Source organism: Hippocampus zosterae, chromosome 17 (genome assembly GCF_025434085.1).
Source record: "Hippocampus zosterae strain Florida chromosome 17, ASM2543408v3, whole genome shotgun sequence".
Lineage (NCBI taxonomy): Eukaryota > Metazoa > Chordata > Actinopteri > Syngnathiformes > Syngnathidae > Hippocampus > Hippocampus zosterae.
The window spans coordinates 12,673,783-12,696,173 of record NC_067467.1 but is presented as its reverse complement, the minus strand read 5'-3'; the positions used below and the strand labels follow the sequence as shown (position 1 = coordinate 12,696,173).

Sequence of the window (22,391 nt, the reverse complement as noted above, 5' to 3'; positions counted from 1 at the left end):
GCATCGAAACGAAAGATGTAGATATGTGATTAAAGAAGAGCATTTCATGTATTTCAGGAAATTGTCAAATGAAAAAGAAAACACAGTTGTATTACTCCTAAATAAATCAGGACCCTGTTATGACCCTTCCACATGATGGTAACTGAGGAAGGGTCGAGCATAAGTGTGGGAGTTTGGGAGGGGTAAAAAGTTGTGCGCTTTCAAGGTTTGGGCTGTCTAATGGTCTGTCTTTCATGGAACTTTATTTTGTTTAGATGTGGAACAACCGGTCACATACTGTATGCATTGAGTTCCTCAAACTCATTTGTGTCATACAGGTTCTTAGACAAGATGCCAAAATGACCAAAATGAATGACTCAACACCTCTAATTGTTGATGGCTGATGAAAGTAAAGTAATTTGCTCAAACAAGCGAAAAAATGTACACCTGTGATGAAAGGAAGAACTAGTACAATTCGAAGAAAACTGTTCAGAAAATCTAAAGCAGAATTATTCCGATTGTCATCATTAGTGCCATGATTGAGGTAGCTCAGGTCAAAGGTCAACCTCTCCACCAGGAAGTTCACATTGATGACTGTAGTATGTTGTTACACGTTTGTGCTCAAGAATACAATCATGGCTACATCGTTCGTACATGTACATTTACTTGCACCAAATGAAATATTATGATTATTGAACAAATGCAACTTCACACCCAGGCTTCTGAAATATCCAAAGCAGGTCCTGCAATGCTTTTCAACTTTCATCAGTAATTAGATCTTACTTAACATTTTGTCACCAAGTTAGCTGAAATCATGGTGACCAAACAACACTCTTTGAACATCACAAATGACTGTATATTATTTAGCTTTGAAGTCTACTGGTAATTTTTTTTAATATAATGGAACGATCACCAATTTGTTTATCAGAGAAAATGCAGGTAGTGTAAGCAGCAAAACCTCTGCCCGCTCTGAGTATAACCACAAGGTTTATGAAGGAAGATATGGTAGTTGTCCAGTCCATGGTAGAAGCTATGCCTTGTACTCCTGTAGTATTGTGGTTTGATGCTGAAGAGACTGTGGGGGGCTGCAGTTTTTCTCCATCTCAATTTCGGCATCTCTCTTAGACTCCTGAGTTTTTTTCGCTTCTGCCTTGGTCTTGAACTTCAGTCCATGGCCTGTCAACCAGAGTAAACACATACCGTTTTCATCATCGAACATATTTCACAAATGCTGACTTTTTACCGTAAAGTATAAGTATTTTGGTTCCAATAACAGTCATCGCTAATAATTATTATCCAGACTCTCACACGCCTGTCGCACAACCGCAACCGTTGTGAGTATGAGAGATATAGAGGATGGGTGGATGCAAGGACAGTGGCGTGAAGAGACCTTTGAAGCGGCAGTTGCTCAAGGTTGAAAAGTGGGCACATGGAATCTTTTTAAAATTATTATTAATGAAGAAACAATTGAAATATAAAATGCTAATATGTGCCCATTCAAATCAAATGTATATCCCCTACTGAACATTTGCGTCGTGAAATCGTGAGCGACTTTCAGTCGCTGGAGTCAATGGATGTCATAGTCAGATTCAATTTTCAATTAGGCTGGGAATGAGTTTCAAAAACCTTCCAGTACACTGCAAGGAATTGACACTTCTCATTGAAGTTTCAAGCAAAAGTGCAAGGTGTTTGCTTACACAGATGTCCAAGATTTTCATGATAATTTAATCCCCACAATATTTTGTCCGCCTGTATATGTACTGTATTTTTTTGGCCATATCATTGTGTGTCCATGTTTCATCTTTTTTTTTTTGGAAATGAAAATAAATATAAAAAAATCCATGGTCTGTCTCGGGGTCCCGAGTTGTTTGTGTGCTCTGTTCTCTGGATCTTGTTTTTTCATCCCCCCCCCCCCCTAAAATACAGTACACAACTGAGAAATATATCAATCAATGTGAGAAGGTGGTCCACCTCACCTTCTCCATTCAGCATTGTTTTTCTGTCCTCCATTTACTTTGGGATCATACTTTTAATCCAGTGAGACACTTAACATTGAAGTACCTTCAGTCAGACAAAAAATAAAACCAATCTCAATAATACATTCATAAAAGTCCTGGCCTTGACTTAATTTACTTAACCATTCTCACATAGGGAACAAGCAAAGCTTAAGTGCACAACTGCAGCAGGGTTAAAACACAATGACAATAAAGCATAATTTTAATGCCCAGTGGCAAAAAGAAATCCAAATCAGTGAGACATTATTGTTACCAGCAAGCTTATAGCACAGAAAGCCTAGAGGAAGAAACCGTTTTGAACAATTATTTCCATGAAATAGTCAAAATTGTCTGATTTCAGGCCAAATGTGAATACGGTACTTTTTACTTTCTTTAGTTGTCCTTGAAAGGAATAAAATTATATTTGTCTTTTAAGCAGCATGCGAAGTAAGCTAAGTACATTCTATTCCTTGAATAGTGTTCATGGGTCAAGCTCAATCCATGATATCGCAATACATCCCCTCGTAAAATTTGGGGCCCCTTAAAGTGGTAGTCACCCCTTAACAGGCTCTTCCTCCACCCCTCACTAATATTTGAAAAGGCCACTCAAAGCGCATGTTGCCTGGAGGACCATGGGGTGTGGTCTGGTATTTATTGACATCAGCAGTGACAAACTTCGACCGAAATAAATTCCATACTACGACAAGCTATGGCAAATGAACTAACCAAACGCTATGCTAATAAATCCATCCATCCAACCATTTTCCGAACCGCTTGATCCTCACTAGGGTCGCGGGGGGTGCTGGAGCCTATCCCAGCCGTCTTCGGGCAGTAGGCGGGGGACACCCTGAATCAGTTGCCAACCAATCGCAGGGCACACAGAGACGAACAACCATCCATGCTTACATTCACTAACCTTAAAATCGATAGAAAGGTGTTCGCAAACGCTACTATTCCAACGCCAACCCGCTACGGAGGCATGTACGAGACTGAGCCGCTTGTATACCTTATGGAGGCAGAGTGACTACGTCAAGATTCTGGAAGTGACGTCAGCATTCCCTGTTAGTCAAAGCAGAGGACAGAAAGCCAAATTCACATGCAGTCAGTGTTTAACCAGCAGATGGCTCCACACAGACGGTTTTTGCCCCAGATTCAAAATTTCAACAAACATGCACTAAAATGTCAACATAATGACCAAGACATGAAGACGGCTTCAACCGCAAGGGGCTTATTGATAGTCCGATCATATATAAAAGTCAGTGGGAGGGGCTTATGTTATCATCTCATATCAACAGTGCAGAGAGGTGGGAAGAGGTACAAATGTTTTGGGGATAGGAGGCAACGCTCCTCGATCTCCTCATTTCATGGAGATGTCTACTAAAGATGATGTCACGTCATTGCCAAGCGTAACAAATGAACCATCTGCATGAATGAACAACTACACCGTGTTAAAAGTTTGGGGACTATTAAAAACAGAATGTCGGTGTTGCATTAACACAGCCCGAGTGTCTTTCTACTTCGTTTAATGAGAATCACTTGTTTGTTGCTTGGAATACAATACAGCTTTCTTTTTTTTAAATATAACATGTAAATGAGATGATCTGATAGCCAAGTGTTCTTGAAATTTGATTGCATTGAAGTATGTGTGTGAAAGGTTAATATCAGCATTATGACTAACTTTTTTTCTCATTCCTTTCTGAAATTCTAAGGACTGTGGCATTATGCGTTTGTTTCTTGAGATCTTGCAGACTGCTTCACTTTGTCTGATAGATTCCTCGTATGTGATTTCTTGAGTCAACAAATGTGGTGAGAGGGTGTTGCCTGTGAAATTGAACTCAGCTTTCCAAAAACTGTTGTTAGTCACGGTTATTTTATGATTTAACAATGGGGGCATTTACTTTTTCACATAGCACCAAATAGGCTTTAATTTGTCTTCCCCTTGGTAAATGATAAAAATGTATTTTATATTCCCTTTGTGTAGTCTCTGTGTGATATTAAAATTGGTTTGATGAACTGAAACCTTTGTATGTGAAAAATATGCAAAAAACACAGAAATCAGGCAAATACTATTTCACAGCAATTTATGTCAGTGGAATTGTCACTCTCCTTCCCAATCTGGAAGACAAGGTCTCGCCAACTAGTTAGGTGAGTATTGAGTTGCACAAACCTCTTGGGTTCTCTCATTTGGGAAAGTCAACCTCTAAGATATTGACTTGAGTATGTGATGTTAATTATTTTGCGTCCATATTCCCCTGTTTTGCTGCCATGTGGTTTTAAAGGTGGCCCAAGAGCACTAAACATCTGAACAGCCATCAGGTGATGAATGCCTGTCCATAATAAAACGTGTGGAAACAGGCCAGTTTTCAAGATGAGGGCAACATTTACACAGAAAGATGTACACTCATCATTCCTGGTGAAAGGGTCTTGTCAAACACTGTATGTAATGTCAAGGGTTGCCACGACCTCCTGCGTGAAAAGCAATGGAACTGAATGCCAGAATGGAATGTTTGTATTTGTGGGTGCTGAAAATGAATTCTCTACTTTTAGGAAAATTACCATCTTTCTGATGAAGGTATTTCTTTTCACCAGAAATTTGACTACTACAGGTTTTGATGAAGAACAGAATGAATTTGAAACTTGATGAGGATTTGTTCACTATTAGTCTGTCTGACATGGTTTCATTATGGGCGTGATGGGCAGTTTTCACATGAACATACATCGAGTGATCTGTTGTCTGAGCTGCCTTAAGTGCACAAAGTATTTCATAATAGAAAACTGTTTTGAACTGCAATCTTGAATGTGTTTCATTTGAGGCAAGGGGTATGTCCCCCCCCCCTCCCCCACTGTACAGTATTAGCATGAACACTCAGTGTTAATCTCAACACTCAATAATGTCATCTTTGTGCTGTCAACACCATTTTTTTGTTACTGTTGCACACTATTGGGTATTGAACATTTAACAATTTCATAAATGTTACTTTATTACTGTTACTACATTGTGTACTGCGGAGGCATATAGACATTTTTTAACATTTTTTAAAAATTAACACCAGATTTAAGTGTACTATCACCACAAATGTCCACTTTATGCTTCATGTTCCAGGTGAGATTAAATTAAAGTCAAATACAAAGTCAACATTAATACTCAAAACAATATTGCAGATTTGTGGACGACTGGCCGTAACCAGCCGAGCACTGTCTCTCGCACATGCATATTGGGCTTTTGAGGACGTATAGATCGGATGTGTACGAATGAGCATGCATACTGCAGATGTATCCCATACATATCCGATCGATATCCATACGAAAGCGACCCAGGTCAGACCTGTAAAAAAATCTGAATTGCTCACTGCATGAAAATAAATCTGATGCATGTCACATATGGGCACAAAAAAAATGGAAATGAACTGGAGAGCGAACATAGCCTACATTTGAACAAGTCTGAAATAAAGCCTACTACTGGCTTGATTCCAGCTCTGTTAGTAAAACCACCCATTTACAAATTTAAATGTAACAAAGAAATGAACGTGTTGATGTGTATGTGTGTTTGTACTGACTTAAACAGTTTGCCACCTCCTTGAAGGCTTTCTTCTTACAACAGCCTCGACAAAGGTTGAAGACACACTTATTTCCCTGTAAAAAGAAAATGAAATGCATGAATACTTGGCAATCCAACAAACCACCATTTTGTATTTCAGAAATTCAAAGCTGGATGTCCAAAAAGTGTTTCAACATTGAACATCTCAGTCTGCGGTTACAATTACACTTTCTGGCCCCATTTCCAGTGCTATAAATAATATCTCCTGGAGTTCAGGAGTCTTACCAACAAATGAAACAACATAAACACAAAACCTGGGAGTCATTTTTCTCTTCAGAGCTGACCTGAGGGATTTGCCTCCAGTTGTGTCTGGTCTGCAAGCCTGAGGCAGGTGCGTATGGGTGGACAAGCTCAGAAAGGTAAACTGGGGCAAGGCCATTTCAAGATGAAAACAAATAGAAGTATTTTACAATAAACTCTGAAATATACTATTAGCCAGTGAAGAGAAGCCAGAATTGGGGTTATGGACTCCCTCTTACGAGCTCCAGTTAGGAGGCGAGCTGCAGTATTTTGGACCAAGGGGAGATGCTTGAGGGAGGACTGGCTGATTTCAAAATAAAGTACATTAAAGTAATCTAGCCGAGATTTAACGAAGGCGTGAATTACTGTTTCTAAGTGCAGCTGAGAAACAAAGTGTTTTACTTTGCCAGCTGCCCAAAGAAGCTGGTTCGAACAACCACACAGATTTGCCGATTCAATTTAAAACTCAAATTCAAGACTTTTTGCTTGAGATATGATGTTAGGGGATACACATCCCCACGGTGGGAGGTGCAAGGCCCATTGGGACCAAACACCATAGTTTTTTCCTTTTATTTAAATATAAGAGATTCATTTAATCCACACTTTGATTTTTTTCTAGACGGGACGAATGTGGTCTTAAGGGGAACACATCTTTTTTGCTCAGTGGGACAGAGATCTGATTATCTTCCGCATAGCAGTGCAAGAAAATACCATTCTTAGGATGGAACCTAAGGGCAGCCAATACAGTGAAAACAGCAGGGGCTCCAAAATAGAACGCTGTGGAACACCATACCACAGAGGGAAAGAACGGGACTCAGAGCAACCTTGGCTAACAAAGAGTTCTGTTATATAGGATCTAAACCACTGTAGAGCACGACCACCAATGCCCACCTCGTGCTGCAAACGAACCAGCAGACAACTGGAATACAAAATCAGGTCATTGTCAACAAGTCAAAAATGACACAGAAGGTTGGGACAAGCTTGGGGCATCTGCCACTCATCATAACCCAAGTCCGAACTTGGGGTACAGTCCCCATTCAAGCAGGATATGCCAAGCAAGCCATCTAAATATGGCATACAGGTATAGGCAATGTGCGAGGACAAATTGTGACTGGAGAAAAGATTGCAGATGGTATCCCTGAACAGAACCAAGGGGGGGGGGTATATATATACTGTACACACACACACTAACACACACTTCTTTGGCATTTTACAATAACATGCATGTTTTCAACTACGTGCTGTAACATTTTGTCCATGGTTCTAACATCCAAGGAACATACAGTATGTTGGGTTGATTTATGAAACTGACAACTTACCTTTGGATTGCCACATTGTTCACATTTGATGTACTTGGCTGTTGGGAGGAAAGAGTTCAAGTTTATCCAGGTGCAAGTACCAAAATGCTTTTCATATATATACATCTATACACATACAGTGGGGCAAATAAGTATTTAGTCAACCACCAATTGAGCAAGTTCTCCTACTTGAAAAGATTAGAGAGGCCTGTGATTGCCAACATGGGTAAAGCTCCACAATGAGAGACAGAATGTGGGAAAAAACCCAGAAAATTACATTGTTTGATTTTTAAAGAATTTATTTGCAAACATGGTGGAAAATAAGTATTTGGTCAGGTTCAAAGAAGCTATATTTCTGTCTGTCAAAGAGGTCTAACTTCTTCTAATGAGGTCTAACTCGTTGCCTGTATTAATGGCGCCTATTTTAACTCATTATTGGACGCCTGTCTACAACCTCAGTCAGTCACACTCCAAACTCCACTATGGCCAAGACCAAAGAGCTGTCGAAGGACACCAGAGACAAAATTGAAGACCTGCACCAGGCTGGGAAGACTGAATCGGCAATAGGTAAAACGCTTGGTGTAAATAAGTCAACGGTGGGAGCAATTATTAGAAAATGCAAGACACACAAGACCACTGATAATCTCCCTCGATCTGGGGCTCCATGCAAGATCTCACCCTGTGGCGTCAAAATGATCACAAGAACGGTGAACCAAAATCCCAGAACCACACAGGGGGACCTAGTGAATGACCTACAGAGAGCTGGGACCACAATAACAAAGGCTACAATCAGTAACATAATGCGCCGCCAGGGACTCAAATCCTGCACCGCCAGACGTGTCCCCTTGCTGAAGCCAGTACACGTCCAGGCCCGTCTGCGGTTTGCGAGAGAGCATTTGGATGCTCCAGAAGAGGACTGGGAGAATGTGTTATGGTCAGATGAAACCAAAATAGAACTTTTTGGTAGAAACACAGGTTCTCGTGTTTGGAGGAGAAAGAATACTGAATTGCATCGGAAGAACACTATACCCACTGTGAAGCATGGGGGTGGAAACATCATGTTTTGGGGCTGTTTTTTTGCAAAGGGACCAGGACGACTGATCTGTGTAAAGGAAACAATGAATGGGGCCATGTATCGAGAGATATATAGCATTTTATTATTATTATTCTAATAATTATTATTATGGGCGGCCCGGTAGTCCAGTGGTTAGCACGTCGGCTTCACAGTGCAGAGGTACCGGGTTCGATTCCAGCTCCGGCCTCCCTGTGTGGAGTTTGCATGTTCTCCCCGGGCCTGCGTGGGTTTTCTCCGGGTGCTCCGGTTTCCTCCCACATTCCAAAAATATGCATGGCAGCCTGATTGAACACTCTAAATTGTCCCTAGGTATGAGCGTGAGTGTGAATGGTTGTTCGTTTCTGTGTGCCCTGCGATTGGCTGGCAACCGATTCAGGGTGTCCCCCGCCTACTGCCCGGAGACAGCTGGGATAGGCTCCAGCACCCCCCGCGACCCTAGTGAGGATCGAGCGGCTCGGAAGATGAATGAATGAATGAATGAATAATTATTATTATGATTGGTGGCCATAATATTGCAACCACAAGTGTCGATGTTCCAATTAACGTATGAACATGGAAATACTACATTGACTGCTGCCACTGCTTTGAGGGTTTACCATACCACAGGTGAACGGTAGCAAAAGGTCACTTGATTCACAGAGAAAATCAGAATACATAACACATTATAAAGTCGGAGTTCTTTCTCCACAGATTAAACTTACGTTTCTGATCAGGAGAGAAGTTCTTGTTTGGATTGCGGGATATTTTCTTCTGTTTATTTTTGGAGAGTATTTGAGCTGATAAAGTTGTGTCCTCTAGTACTCTCTTTTGGCACCCTGTTGTTTTTACTTCCTTATCCTGGACCTTACCTTTGACAGACACATCTTTTGGTCTGTAAGAGGCAAATGGAAAGAAGATAAAGAATACCGTCATTGTCGCGACTTTCTGCTTGTCCCGTCATTGTTCGCAAAAACAAAGTTTCAGAATTATTCGCTTGACACAGTTTTTACACTACCCTTACTGACAAAATGTCAATTTTTTTAACTGAGCATGGGACCGGCTGTGGCTGTGTATTGAGGCACTGGCCTGAAATCTAATCTACGGTGTCTGCATGTACAACTACACCACCAGTCCCTACAGATTATCGAGAGGCCTAAGAGGGAAGACATTTGGAAAAGGTATTCACTCACGGTGGTCTGACATAGGGTTGGCAGATCCAGTGAGGGAAGGGCAGGCTGCTCTCTTTATCCATATAATTTCCTCTGGCAATCTCCTCCTGAGTGGCAGGGAAAGCAACTCGTGATGTGGAGTAATAATATTTCTCTTCTGAGGTGATTTGAAAACAAATGTTACCTGACATCGAAGCCTCAGCTGCTTACTAACATTGGCCAAACTCTCAAGGGTTTTCACCTTAGCCAACTCCTCTCTCAGGTCGTGGTGGATCTGAAGCCTAAAACAGAACATCACATGACTTCAGATTAATCGTAAATACATATTCATATTACAACAGCTATTTTTCTTTTGAGTCAAAACAGTGTCAAAGTATCATTTATACGGGACTTTCAAATCACAGGAACCAATTTTAGAGCTTCCCTATGTACCCTTGTAGTTTGTGTAATCCCCTTGTTCTCACACAAAAAAAGGTTTCCTGGTCTGGGAGGTTCCATAAGGGTCTTTCCTAAGTACTGTACCTACAAACCTTCGTGGACCTATGAATAATGGTCAGAGGGAGTGGGCAGTGCTGACGAACGGCGATTGGTTGTTTGAACCTGAGGTTGTGCCAGTTTCACATCGGAAGTCACCATTAGCTAATTGCAAGTCAACAAGTCAAATCAAGTCAAGTCAACAGTATTTATAGAGCACTTTCAAACAGCCATCGCTGCACTGATGTCACGAAGCTCGGCGCGCACTGCAGCCCGGACCTGGAGTCGCTGTCTTTAAACTGCAAGCCATTCTACTCGCCACGTGAGTTCACCTCCTTTTTACTAGTCGGTGTTTACATTGCGCCACAAGCTAACGCTAACACGGCGATACAAACGCTAGCCGAACAAGTAAACAAACTCGAACTAAAATACCCAGAGTCACCCCTGATCATCTTGGGCGATTTTAATAGAGCACATCTTAACCGTGAACTTCCCAGATATAAGCAGCACATCGACTGTTTCACCAGAGAAGGCAACATTCTAGACCACAAATCTAGATAAAAAATGCATACCGATCGGTCGCCCGTGCAGTCCGTCCGGACTTCACACAAATCTTCAACAGATCCCTGGAGCTGTGTGAGGTCCCATCCTGCTTCAAACAGTCTACCATCATCCCAGTTCCCAAGAAATCGGCAACATCGGAACTGAACGACTATAGGCCTGTCCCCCTAACGTCTGTGGTCATGAAGTCCTTTGAACGCCTTGTGCTGAACCACCTAAAGAACGTCACTGGACCCCTGCTGGACCCTCTCCAGTTTGCCTACCGGCCAAACAGGTCTGTGGAAGACGCAGTCAACATAGGTCTGCACTACATCCTCAAGCACCTCGACAGCACAGGGACCTACGCAAGGATTCTGTTTGTGGATTTCAGCTCTGCGTTCAACACCATCATCCCGGAACTCCTCACCCCCAAACTACTCCACCTCGGTGTGTCCCCTGCGATCTGCCAGTGGATCCTCAGCTTCCTGACGGGACGGACACAACAGGTGAGACTGGGAGCAACAACATCATCAATACGCACCACCAGCACTGGAGCCCCACAGCGATGTGTCCTCTCGCCACTGCTCTTCTCTCTCTACACAAACGATTGCACCTCAACAGATCTAGCTGTCAAACTCATAAAGTTCGCAGACGACACCACGGTCATCGGTCTCATCAAAGACGGCGACGAGTCTGCGTACCGCCAACAAGTGGAGCAGCTGGAGCTCTGGTGCGGCTGAACACGCTCAAGACTGTAGAGATGATCGTGGACTTCAGGAAACATTCTTCTCCTCAGTTGCCCCTCACACTATCCAACTGCCCTGTGTCAACCGTCGAGACCTTCAAGTTCCTGGGAATCACAGTCTCCCAGGACATGAAGTGGGAAGTCAACACCATCTCCATCCTGAAAAGGGCCCGGCAGCGGATGTACTTCCTGAGGCTGCTGAGGAAGCATGGCCTGCCACAGGAGGTGCTACGACAGTTCTACACGGCAGTCATCGAATCAATCCTGTGTTCTTCCATCACGGTTTGGTTTGGGGCCGCCACAAAAAAGGACAAAATCCGACTTCAACGGACAGTTAGGACGGCGGAAAAAATCGTTGGCACCGCCCTACCCACTCTTGAGGACTTGCACACTGCAAGAATAAAGACAAGGGCACGGAAAATCCTCCTGGAACCCCCGCACCCTGCCCACCACCTTTTTCAGCCACTCCCCTCAGGCAGACGCTACAGATCCATGCGCACCAAATCCAGTAGACACTTAAACAGCTTCTTCCCTCTAGCCATTAACTCCTTAAACAGTCACTGACATAGTCACTCTTCTTGCACCACAAAATGGTACTACAAAACTACTGGTTACTCTAAAATGGTTCATTTAAGGTTCAATGTTTTTGTTGTCTACGATGATACTAGTGCAGCGTGTTATACCGGAGACAAATTCCTTGTGTGTTCTACATACTTGGCCAATAAAGATGATTCTGATTCTGATACAAAGTGCTGTACATGGAGCAATTTGACATGCACAATAAACAGTAAGACGAATCGGTAATAAAGGCAGTAGAAAGCACCAAACAGTAAAACCAATAACAAAACTAAGTCATGCTGAGTCGAATGCCAAAGAATACAAATGAGTTTTGAGGAGGGTTTTGAAGATGGGCAGCGAGGAGGCTTGCCGAATGTTCAGTGGGAGGTCATTCCAGAGAGAGGGACCAGCAACAGAAAAGGCTTGATCCCCTCTGAGCCTCAGTTTAGTCCTTGGTACTTCTAATAATGTCTGGCCCACAGACCTGAGGCGCCAGTGTACAGTATTCACCAATTGTGCTGTCCTCGCTTGTCACAGTATTTTAAAATGGAGGAAAAGCGAATGGAAAGCTGGATAGATCAAAAGGCGAAGGCTCTGAGTTTTTTTGGAGGATGAACACATCCAGCGCAAATTTGAAACGATTAATTTGACTGCATTTGAACTTGACTAATTTCTCGGCCGATTATTAGGCGCCATGTAATTTAAGAACTGATGACTCTTGATTTCACCCAAAGTAGGATTATCATCCAAAAGCTTTTCAACTTTTTAAAAACGATTTTACGTTTTTTTTGTCATTGATTTCTTTTTATAAATTACTCTTATTCATTTTGTTCCTTGAATTGATTCTTCAAAAATTATAACCTATACATTGATCTTATTTAAATGCTGCAATTTTCACATTTTGGTGATTATCAACTCAATACAGCCCATCTTGTTTGATTGATGATTATTGTTGTTTGAATTATTGCTTTGATATTAAATCTTCTCAAATTATAATTTAATCATTTGATCTTTTTACTATTTAATTTCTGTCATAATCTTTATATTTTTATGTTTATCAATCATCTTATTTAATTATTGTTTAAAATTATTGCTTTGCTATTAAATCTTCAATACATATAAATGACATTTTTTCTTGTCACCCTTATGATTTTATTACACGCTTACCCTCTCTTAAATGGAAGAACAGCCACAACCATGACATCGTTTTTTGCCAAAAAGGAATCTGAGGAGTTACTCCAGCTTGGTATTGAATCATACACGAGTCCTGGCGGTCTTATCAAACGCAGCTAAAACCCATTTAAGTCTTAACAAACGCACCAGATCTACAGAGGGAGCTACCGTAAAAAGGTATTGGCCTAATGTTCGCCGTATTTCTATGAAGGTTACTCAATAAAGGTGGATGAAAGGGCTGAAAACAGGACTGACTTTTACAGACCCTTTTCTTATTTTGGTACGAAAACTTTAAAATGTCAAAATTTTCACTGAGCCCAATATGTGTTGTTTGTTCACTAATCCTTACGCATGATAATTTCTACAAAAAACGTCATCACAGCAGTCGCTGCTCACACCCCAAAAATCAGGAATTCAGCAGAATAGCCAACAAACTCAACTGTGCTTGGAACAAATAACGTATATTTGGTTTTGCGGTTGCCACAAGAGGAAAAGATTTTCATCCAAAAAAAAAAACTGAATAACAAAGACATACATACGTGTGATGCCACAGCTTGAAGAGATGGGCTCGTACATAAGACAAGTTGCATGGGGGATGCTGCCTCACCACCTCAATGTACTCATCTGCCATCTCCCAAACTGGGGGACTACGTCCTTCAAAGAGTGCTGGGTTATGGAGGTTACCCTCTGAATAACACAGATAGTTTGTCATTAATAAAAAACTATTGATGCATATAAAAATCACTTGTTTACCCACCTCGCCGTCCACCACCAAGTCATATAAATACAGTACCTACAGTACACATGTATAACAATACTTAACAATACTTACAATTTACTTGTTTACTCACCTGCACTCATTACCCCTTGCACACCAGTCTCCTTAATGCAGCGTTCCACATCACTCAGATGCTGAATGTTGCCGTTAGCAAACACAGGAATATTTACTGCCTTCCTGTGTGTAAATTCACATTTTTTTCAGTTAAAAACTTCTCAAGGTACCATTGTATACAGGCAGGGCCACAAGTTTCGATACATAGGAAAACATACAATGTATATTTTTTTTATGATTCAGATACTCTACGTATCGTATCTAGGTATCGTCGGTATAGAAACCCCATAGCCACTTTTCCATTACAGGTTTCAGAACAGCCTGGCGCGGGACCACACCAGCCTCGTTTCGCCTGGCCTGGCCTACGTTTCTTCTCCATTACAAAGTGGTCCCAATCAAATGGTGTGGGAACAACTCAATTGTGCAGCCCCCTCTACTGCAGCATACTCGCACTATGAAGGGTTCTGAAATAAGATTCCACAAGTGGCAAGTTTTACCGCTGGTTTTGAGGGATTTCAAAATATGAATCACTGTGTCATGAGTTAACGTCGCAAATTACAGCCCGTGAAATTCAAATAATTTTTGCCGGGTTCAACTCAGCAAGAGATAGCCGTCCACCACCAAGTCATATAAATACAGTACCTACAGTACACATGTATAACAATACTTAACAATACTTACAATTTGATGTGCCAACGGACAAAATTGTCAACTTTCCATGAGTCTTACACATGTCGCCAGGTCCAATGACAATGAGCTTTCATTCAACCCACCCCCTACTAAGCTCCGTTTTGCTGTCGCCGGCAGCTCGTCATCATCACACTCCAGCATCCAAAGTCCTCAGGCATCCCAAAGTGAGGGCCATGACTGTCTGACCAGGGGACCGCCGAGGCGCTGGGCTGCGGTTTCGCACGCCGGAAGGTGGCGATGACGAGCCACCAATGACAGCAACTCCAAGAGGTTTGCTAAAATCTTTACCACAAGCTTCACGATTGCATCTCATGGTACATAAGTAATTGTACATGTGGTTAAGTATTTTAAAACATAATACATGGACGGGTACTGTACATAATGTATTTTTATGGGTTAGGAGTGAGCAGCTCTGTCTTGCTTGCTTAAAAGCAGGAGATTCAGCAGAGTTCCTTGCCGCATCTTCCTTGCCGCAAAAAAACAAAAGCCTCAATTTTCAATTTTTCACCTATTCAGGTGAGAGTCATGTCATGCATGGCCCTGCTCAGCCTGCGTTTTAGAATCACTGAAGTGGAGTTTTCTAAAAGGCGTTCTATTGTAGCCGCACGGCGCAAAAAAAACTGTAATGGAAGAGCGATCACACAGAAAAGAATCCAGGCTGCTTCAGGGTAGAACTGATACAATGGAAAAGTGGCTTACGTACTGTATGGAAATCTATGCCCCATCTTATACAAAGTATTATCTCGCAAAATAATGAGTTATTGCATTATTTGACGTAAAAGGACAGAAATATACATTTATCTTCAATAAAGTACATAATCAAGAATTGAATACATAATCATGGTTTGAAATATGATCATTGGAGCTCACCGGACTTCTCTGACATGATCCCAACTCGCAATTCCTGTCATTGGTCCTTTCTGGTCTTTGGTTCTGCCATGCACTGTGAGTAGCTGAAGATAAACGAGGGGAAAAAAGAATATTTAATTTGACTTTGTAAAACAGAATATTTCCTCTTCTAAATATAATTATTAAACTATCAAAATTCTAAACATAAAAGACAAATGCTTGCAATTAAGCAATTCTGTTTAATTACAGAGGGGGAAAAAAGGACCAAACACGTATGCTGCTCACTTATCACTAAAATTACCGGTAAAAGGAATTATATTTCCAACAAAGGAAGATTTTTTTTTAATCTCAACAAATTATGCAAGCAGTCATGTTGTGTCCACTTAGTGTATTATCCATCCATCCATTTTCTAATCTGCTTATCCTCACGATGGTCGCGGGTGTGCTGGAGCCTACCCAGCTGTCTTGGGACACTCGGCGGAGTACACCATGACCCGGTTGCCAACAAGTCACTGGGCACACGTAGTCAAATAACATTCACACTCACAATCACAGCATGGGACAATTTTAGACTGTTCAATTAACCTACGTTGCCCTGTTTTTGGAATGTGGGAGGAAACCGGAGTACCTGGAGAAAACCCACGCTTGCATGGGGAGAACATGCAACTCCACACTGGAAGGCCAGAGCCCGAAACGAACCGTTGACCTCTGCACTGTGTGCCGGATGCGCTAACCAGTCAACCACCGTGCCGCGACTTGGTGTATTAATAAAACCAAATTAAAAGAAGTCATCGTCGGCATAAGTACCTGGCATCCAGCTTTTTCCAGCATTTGAGCATAGGAGACAGTCTTTTCGATGTCCTCGAACACACGGATCTTACATGTGATAGGCACAGACAGCTTTTCATTTGCTAACCTGACTGTTAAATGAGAAAAGTAGGTAAAATTAAAACTGCACTATATTTCAGGCAAAATAAATAAATAGTCATTGGGCTTCATTCACTTATTGCGCAAAAGCAGATATTTGTGCTTAAAATAGTATATATGCATGTTTGATGCACAAATCTGTGTTTCATTAATATATTAATACTTGAATTTTTGCATGCTTTGTGTATGTGCAAATAATGAACAATAAACTTTTGAAAATAAAATCATCAATGAGGAGTTTTACGAATTAAACAGTTGAGTCATGCCCGTAATAAGTTCTTTTGAGGGTTAAGTGTAATGCTTCTAAAAGTGCTGTATGTACAGTGTGTAAAGTATTTGTGCATGCCAATATTTGTTTGTTACGACTATTCAATCAACGAGCAGATAGTACGCGTCCATGCTTTCAATGTGAAACCGGAAACCACCAAACTGCTCCCGTTAACCGAAGGCTTCCGAGATTTGATCGATCAAGTACACATTTCGATCAAAACACTCCAAACGGAACTCAGACAGGTATGGTTTAGAATATTCTCTGTATTCTGGCTTCCAATGCAAATGTCATGAATATTACTGACTAGGAATGTATAGAGTAAGATGGTTGTCGAAAATATGTATGCGTTACTCATCAATTGCATTTGTAAAAGCAAATGTTTGTATGCTAATCAAACTGGACACCAAAATTATGCGGTCATGTATGTGAGTGATAAATTGTTTGGGTTAGAATTGACCTTACTGTAAGGAGTTTGCATGTTCTCCCCGTGTCAGCGTGGGTTTTATCCCACTTTCCAAAAATGGAACAAATGTATGCTAACTCCAATTGAACATTATCTTGAATGTGGTTAGCTCTGAACGCAAAAAATGTTTCTATTAAGTAGTTCACCCCAGTGTCAAAGAGATTCTGGCCCATTTTGGAGGTTCCACTGTCTTTCTAATTTATAACTGAAATGACCTATAACTGAAATGAATCTTTTTTATATTAATGTGAACATAAAAAACACATTACCCATTTTTTGTAACAGCTCCCATTCATCTTGAAGGAAAGCGCCATAGTGCCCTTTGAAGAACCGCCACAACTGTTAGTTTTGCTTTCATGACGACATCTCTGATGATAACAAACACGCTTAATTTCTGAAGAAAATGCAGGTACCCCTTTTAGCAATCATCTGAGGACAACCCAGGTTGAGGTCAATGGCATCACAGTAGTTCTGGGCCAAAAGAGCTGCCTGAATGAACACGTCAGGGTCATTGGCGCAAAACTGAAACAAAAGCAAACAAAGAAAAACAATTACTTTCATGAATTTGTCTCATCAGTTCTGATGAAAAAATATGTTACATACATTTCATGCTTCACTATTTAACATACTTTCTGCTTGGCTCTCGACGAAGGCGGACGCTTTTTGCACTGCTCCTTTTTTCATCCGAAGAACTAACCATGGAATTAGTTGGCTGGTCTCTCGATGTAATCGACAAAAACATTTTCGACGAAAAGAGCGGGGAGTGGGGAGCCTGCTTGCCTTTTGATAACAGGTATGCTGCTGTTTGGCGTTGGCAGCTTGCTGTTCTATCGCAAAATTCAACCGACGGGAGTGACTCTATTGGAAGTGAAGAAGCTGCCGGTCACTCTGAATGGCTTGGCGCGAATGTCCAACACTCAGACTCAAGCGGTGACTGAGCTCAACCGCAATATTGTTGCGGTTTTGGAGCGACTCCGCACGATCGACAATACCAGACAATAACACACAAATGGTGGTTTGTTTGTTTTTTTCTCCTCGACACTCCTCGGATCTACTTGGGACCTGTCTCAGATCTACCGGTAGATCAGGATCGACCTAATGAGCACCCCTGCATTAAAGGCAAAGTTAACCCCAAATGTTTCTTTCCAATAAAAAACCCTGAAAGTAGACACTTTCAAGTGTCTTCTAAAGAAAAGAGAACGCTGGCTGTCTAATTGTTGGCAATTCACGTGTAGATTTACAGAATAAACATGGCCATCATAAAACTACATATGCGTCTAGGCTTCAAAAACAAACTCAAAACTCTTCAATTTTAGCAGCTTCCTAATTAATGACTGATTTTCGGGGGGCAGGGGGGGGTCATCTGTTTAAGCCAGGGGTGTCAAAGTCATTTTTTTGTTGCGGGCCACATTGTAGTTACAGTTTCCCTTGGAGGGCTGTTATGAATTTTGGGAAACCATATAAATGTTTAATCACCTCCACATATTATATACACAGCGCACAACAAATTGATAATTACTTTAAAAAAATCTGAAGTCAAGAAAGGCGCTTATAAATAAAATGTATTATTATTATTATTATAATATTGACTGTTATTGTGGGTTACATATGACAATTTGAATTTTTGGTTCAGACTTTAGCAAGCATCATGCAACGTGACATGCTTGATTTGCTTTTGCGGGCCATGTAAAATGATGTGGCGGGCCAGATCTGGCCCCCAGGCCTTGACTTTGGCACCGTGGTTTAAGCTTTTTGATTTCATCCAAATTCAGGTGTGGTGCCTCTAGTGGCACTTCAGTGTATTGCAGTGTATACACTTTGAGGTAGTTAAAATATTCATACCTGAGTTATTAGTGGTCGGTCCTCTTCACAGACCTCATTAAAAAGATTTTCTCTTCTGTAATTAGCATCACGGAGGAAAACCTGTGCATGCAGCATAGGCGTGTAACATAGGTGAGCCCCATGGCGACGGCTAAGTAGACGCCATGCTAGTTCGCTCTGGTCCACCATGGGTGCCACCACGAAGCAAGCTTCTTTCAGGGTTTTCCTCCAAAAATCAAACCCCTGGAGCTTTGCCATCTTCTGTGACCGTATCACATCAGGTCCTCAAACACATTGAACACTCTGCAAAAAGGTAAGGATACGTTGAAATGTATTTCTCATATACTTATGTTCATAGTCATGGGCTGAGGTCGGTGGTAATGCACTACATTTATTGTTACATTTACTTGAGTAAGAATTGTACTTGTGGGCAAAGTTTCAATACAACATAACTTTTACTCACACTTAAGTATTTTTAATACAAAAGAATGCTGGCATTACTAGCATACTTTGCATACTTTGTTACTTTGGCTCGGGTGCACTCCCTACGTTTGACTGTATTTTGATTCTTCGGTACCATTTCATTATTTTGCAGTGGACAACCAGTGGCAAGCTCGCATCTAATCATGTATGATGTAAAGGACTGATTATCGTGTATATCGGCATGTGCCTTTTTTTATGTGACTTCCAATCGAAGATCAATTAAAAACTGGCTTTATTTGGCACGACTCTGTTTCCAGCATTGCCTCACCCATAGCACCCACCCCGATTGGTTAAACACAGAGCGCCTGGTTGATGGCTTGGGTGGGGGGGGGGGGGCAATCTTCAGCAATGCTGAGCCAGGGAGCTCCCTACACTCTTTGTTCTAATTTTAAAGGAAACATTACCTCTTGTCGATTTGTGGCGGGTGGTAAGTTTTGGACTTGGGGCTTCAGTGGGTATTTAGCGATGTAATCCAACTCGTAATAACACCATAGTGTCACATTATGCCCTCCCCCACAAAAATAAATAAATAAAATATTTTAAAACACCGGTATATAACTATTGCTCTAGTCACAATGCAGAACCTGTTCCCAAAAAGTTCCTAAAAACGCCTTTGTAGATTTACAGTCGATAATGTTGAACACAACGCCCCAACTTCATTGGAAGTGGTTTTGTCTGACAAAGCATATTGTATGGTGAAAAAGATGATCGAAAAACTGTACCGCCATATTTAATCGGGTTGGATGATTATGAAAATAATGTACCGGTAATTGTATTTTTTTCCCCACAAAATTGCAACTGCAAACTGTTTTGCTTTTTTTTTCAAGGTTCATTTTTACTGTATTTTTCAAAAAATAACTAAGGTAAAGACAAAGCATGAATTAAAATTAAAGTTTACTACAATTGCAGGTATAAACTGAAACCGAAACTGAAAATTTGTCAACTTGCGGCTGCATGAGCTGTGAGCGGTAAAGCAAAGAGGAGAGGGGCCCACAAAACAAATTTCTATCTCCAAATAAATTGCATTTCAAAACCACTCATAAAACAAACGTAGACTCATTGCTACTTTTAATGTACTATCGGCAATTGAAGGGAAAAGGAAAAAAAAACACTACTCTGCTCTCTTCTGTCGAAGTGCATTTGTTCACTTTACATCAAACGGACCTTGGTGATTGTCACTCACACTGACAGGAAAAGGTGATGACGAGTAACACCAATGGAGAAACGCTCCCAAAAAAACATCAGGTGTCCAATTCAAGAAGGGGAGAAAGGAGGAAGAGGGGAAAGGGGCAAAAGATGAAGAAAAGATCTCTTATATGCATTGATATGAAGGAGGAGATATATGTAGGCCTGTATAAGGCGAGACATACAGTACTTTTGCATGCATGCAAAAGTATGTCTCGCCAAAGGTGCAAAACAAGTCAGGTCTGGCCCTGACATAATTCTGCCACACAAATGTGGCGCAAACAAATACTGTATATACTAAACTCTAAATCAGTAAAGCACAAGCTTAAGTGTAGATTAGCTTGTCAGGGCCACAATTGACAACAATGCAAATAAAACAGCAGCCTTACTATTTCCTTCATATCACTTTGTTCCATGAAACATGACATGTAAACGCGGGTTGCACTTCTCAATTATTACATAGGCAGATACATAAATTAAGCATACATAAAGCTCACTGATCTCAAATCGGTAACTTCACAGATTTTCTGCGGTCTTGAGGGTCATTCATGAACCATACGGTCGATTTTAAAAACTTCATATACAGGGTGTGACACAGACCAAGGATGAACATTTTTTAATATGGATCCCGATGTCATTAACAGTATTTATCACTGTTAACCACTCTCCTTTTTTTACAGTTGTAGATTGACCATTTTGTCATGTGTATGTGGACTGTGTTCTAATATTTACGTGCGACCAGTCCAGGGTTCCCGTCCTCTCGCCATAAAACAGCTGAGATAGGTTACAAGAAACTTTCGGTTAAATAGCTTTCCTGCGTGGCTGTTTTGTTAATGTTCTCATTCAACCGGTTCATAAAAGTTTCATCCCACTGGTCATGCGGCGCCATGTTAAACTACCCAGTCTGTAACATGCAGTATTCAGCACGCGTTCCACTTCTAAGTTAAACGACAAACCGACCACAAACAAATCACAGGTTTACTTGGCATTGTCGTGTCACGTGTAAAGGTAGTGTAACATACTCACGGTATATATGATAAAATATGGCTAAATGTCGTTTCCAGTGTCTTTTTTTTTGTTCTCCGCGGACCTCTAAACCAGGTCCGTGACGTACTTCCGCTCTTGGCAAATGATTCGCACATTTCCGGTTTACTTCCTGCTTTGTTTACTCATAAGTGCCGACACCCACAGTAACGTTATTAAATTATTTTAAGCTACGCGGGCAGTATTCGACCTCGTCGCATGTCAATAGTGGACGAAGAGCTCATCTGCAGAATGATAGTTGTGCATACTGGTCTCAATAGTAGATTGTTTTTAATGAAGAAACATGCAAAAGACTGCTGTGGATGAGTCTTAATACCTCAGACAGTGACTCTCGTGCTGGGGCCCTCAATTTGAAATATAAAAGGTCCAGGAAATCAATTCTGAGGAAGTCATAGGTCCACAGCATAAAGAGAATACACTAGAATCTTTTGTCGAATAGGGTCAGGGAAGACAAAAACCGTTTCAAGAGCTGAGAGGTCAGAAACTGGCTTTGAATACTAAAGACATTTTGCATCAAAGTTCCAATGAGCTACGTTTTAAATTTCTATTTTTATTCTTGGTTAGATTATGGGTAAATAGGATGTTACTCTCTCTGAGTAACGTACCAAATGTTGTTTGCCAACCGCTATAAAACAGACGAAGAAGCAGAAGAATGCAATACAATCCATATTTATTTATATAGCGCTTTGACAACAGCTGCAGCTGTAACAAAGCACTTTACAAAACAGCTAACATAAAATAACAAAATAACACAAACCATAAAACGCGGACAGTCCTGCAATCTTAACCACTTTTCCTGCATACGCTTTGTTGTTTGAAGCAGGAGAGAATCAACGTGTCCTTTAACGGGTGGATCAGAGACGTCATGCTGAAACAAAATTTGCAAACAAAAGTAAACAAGAAGCTGTAACGTCCATTGGCTAAAAAAATATTGGTTCACTTCTCCTGTCCCACATAAATCCGTTTCAATTCCAAGCGGCAACTCTCAGTTTCAGAAGAAGAAG

The 22,391-nt window shown here is 41.2% G+C and overlaps 1 protein-coding gene across 2 annotated transcripts; it reads right to left on the bottom strand.

Moving 5' to 3' along the window:
* Positions 1-198: 198 nt before the first annotated feature.
* Positions 199-22,389, bottom strand: dus1l (dihydrouridine synthase 1-like (S. cerevisiae)). 2 transcript variants are annotated; one of them, XM_052049689.1, is made up of 14 exons: positions 22,145-22,389; positions 18,697-18,978; positions 17,268-17,376; positions 17,124-17,174; positions 16,001-16,113; positions 15,215-15,297; positions 13,674-13,777; positions 13,362-13,509; positions 9,517-9,613; positions 9,354-9,439; positions 8,886-9,055; positions 7,131-7,168; positions 5,531-5,606; positions 199-1,155 (listed from the first exon to the last, which is right to left on the bottom strand). In XM_052049689.1, exons 2-14 carry the CDS (start codon positions 18,931-18,933, stop codon positions 1,010-1,012), a joined length of 1,458 nt encoding a protein of 485 aa, XP_051905649.1. In that variant the 5' UTR covers positions 18,934-18,978; positions 22,145-22,389; the 3' UTR covers positions 199-1,009. The 2 variants fall into 2 exon arrangements, with proteins under 2 accessions (XP_051905649.1, XP_051905648.1); XM_052049688.1 differs by lacking the exon at positions 22,145-22,389 and adding an exon at positions 21,370-21,509.
* Positions 22,390-22,391: the final 2 nt, after the last annotated feature.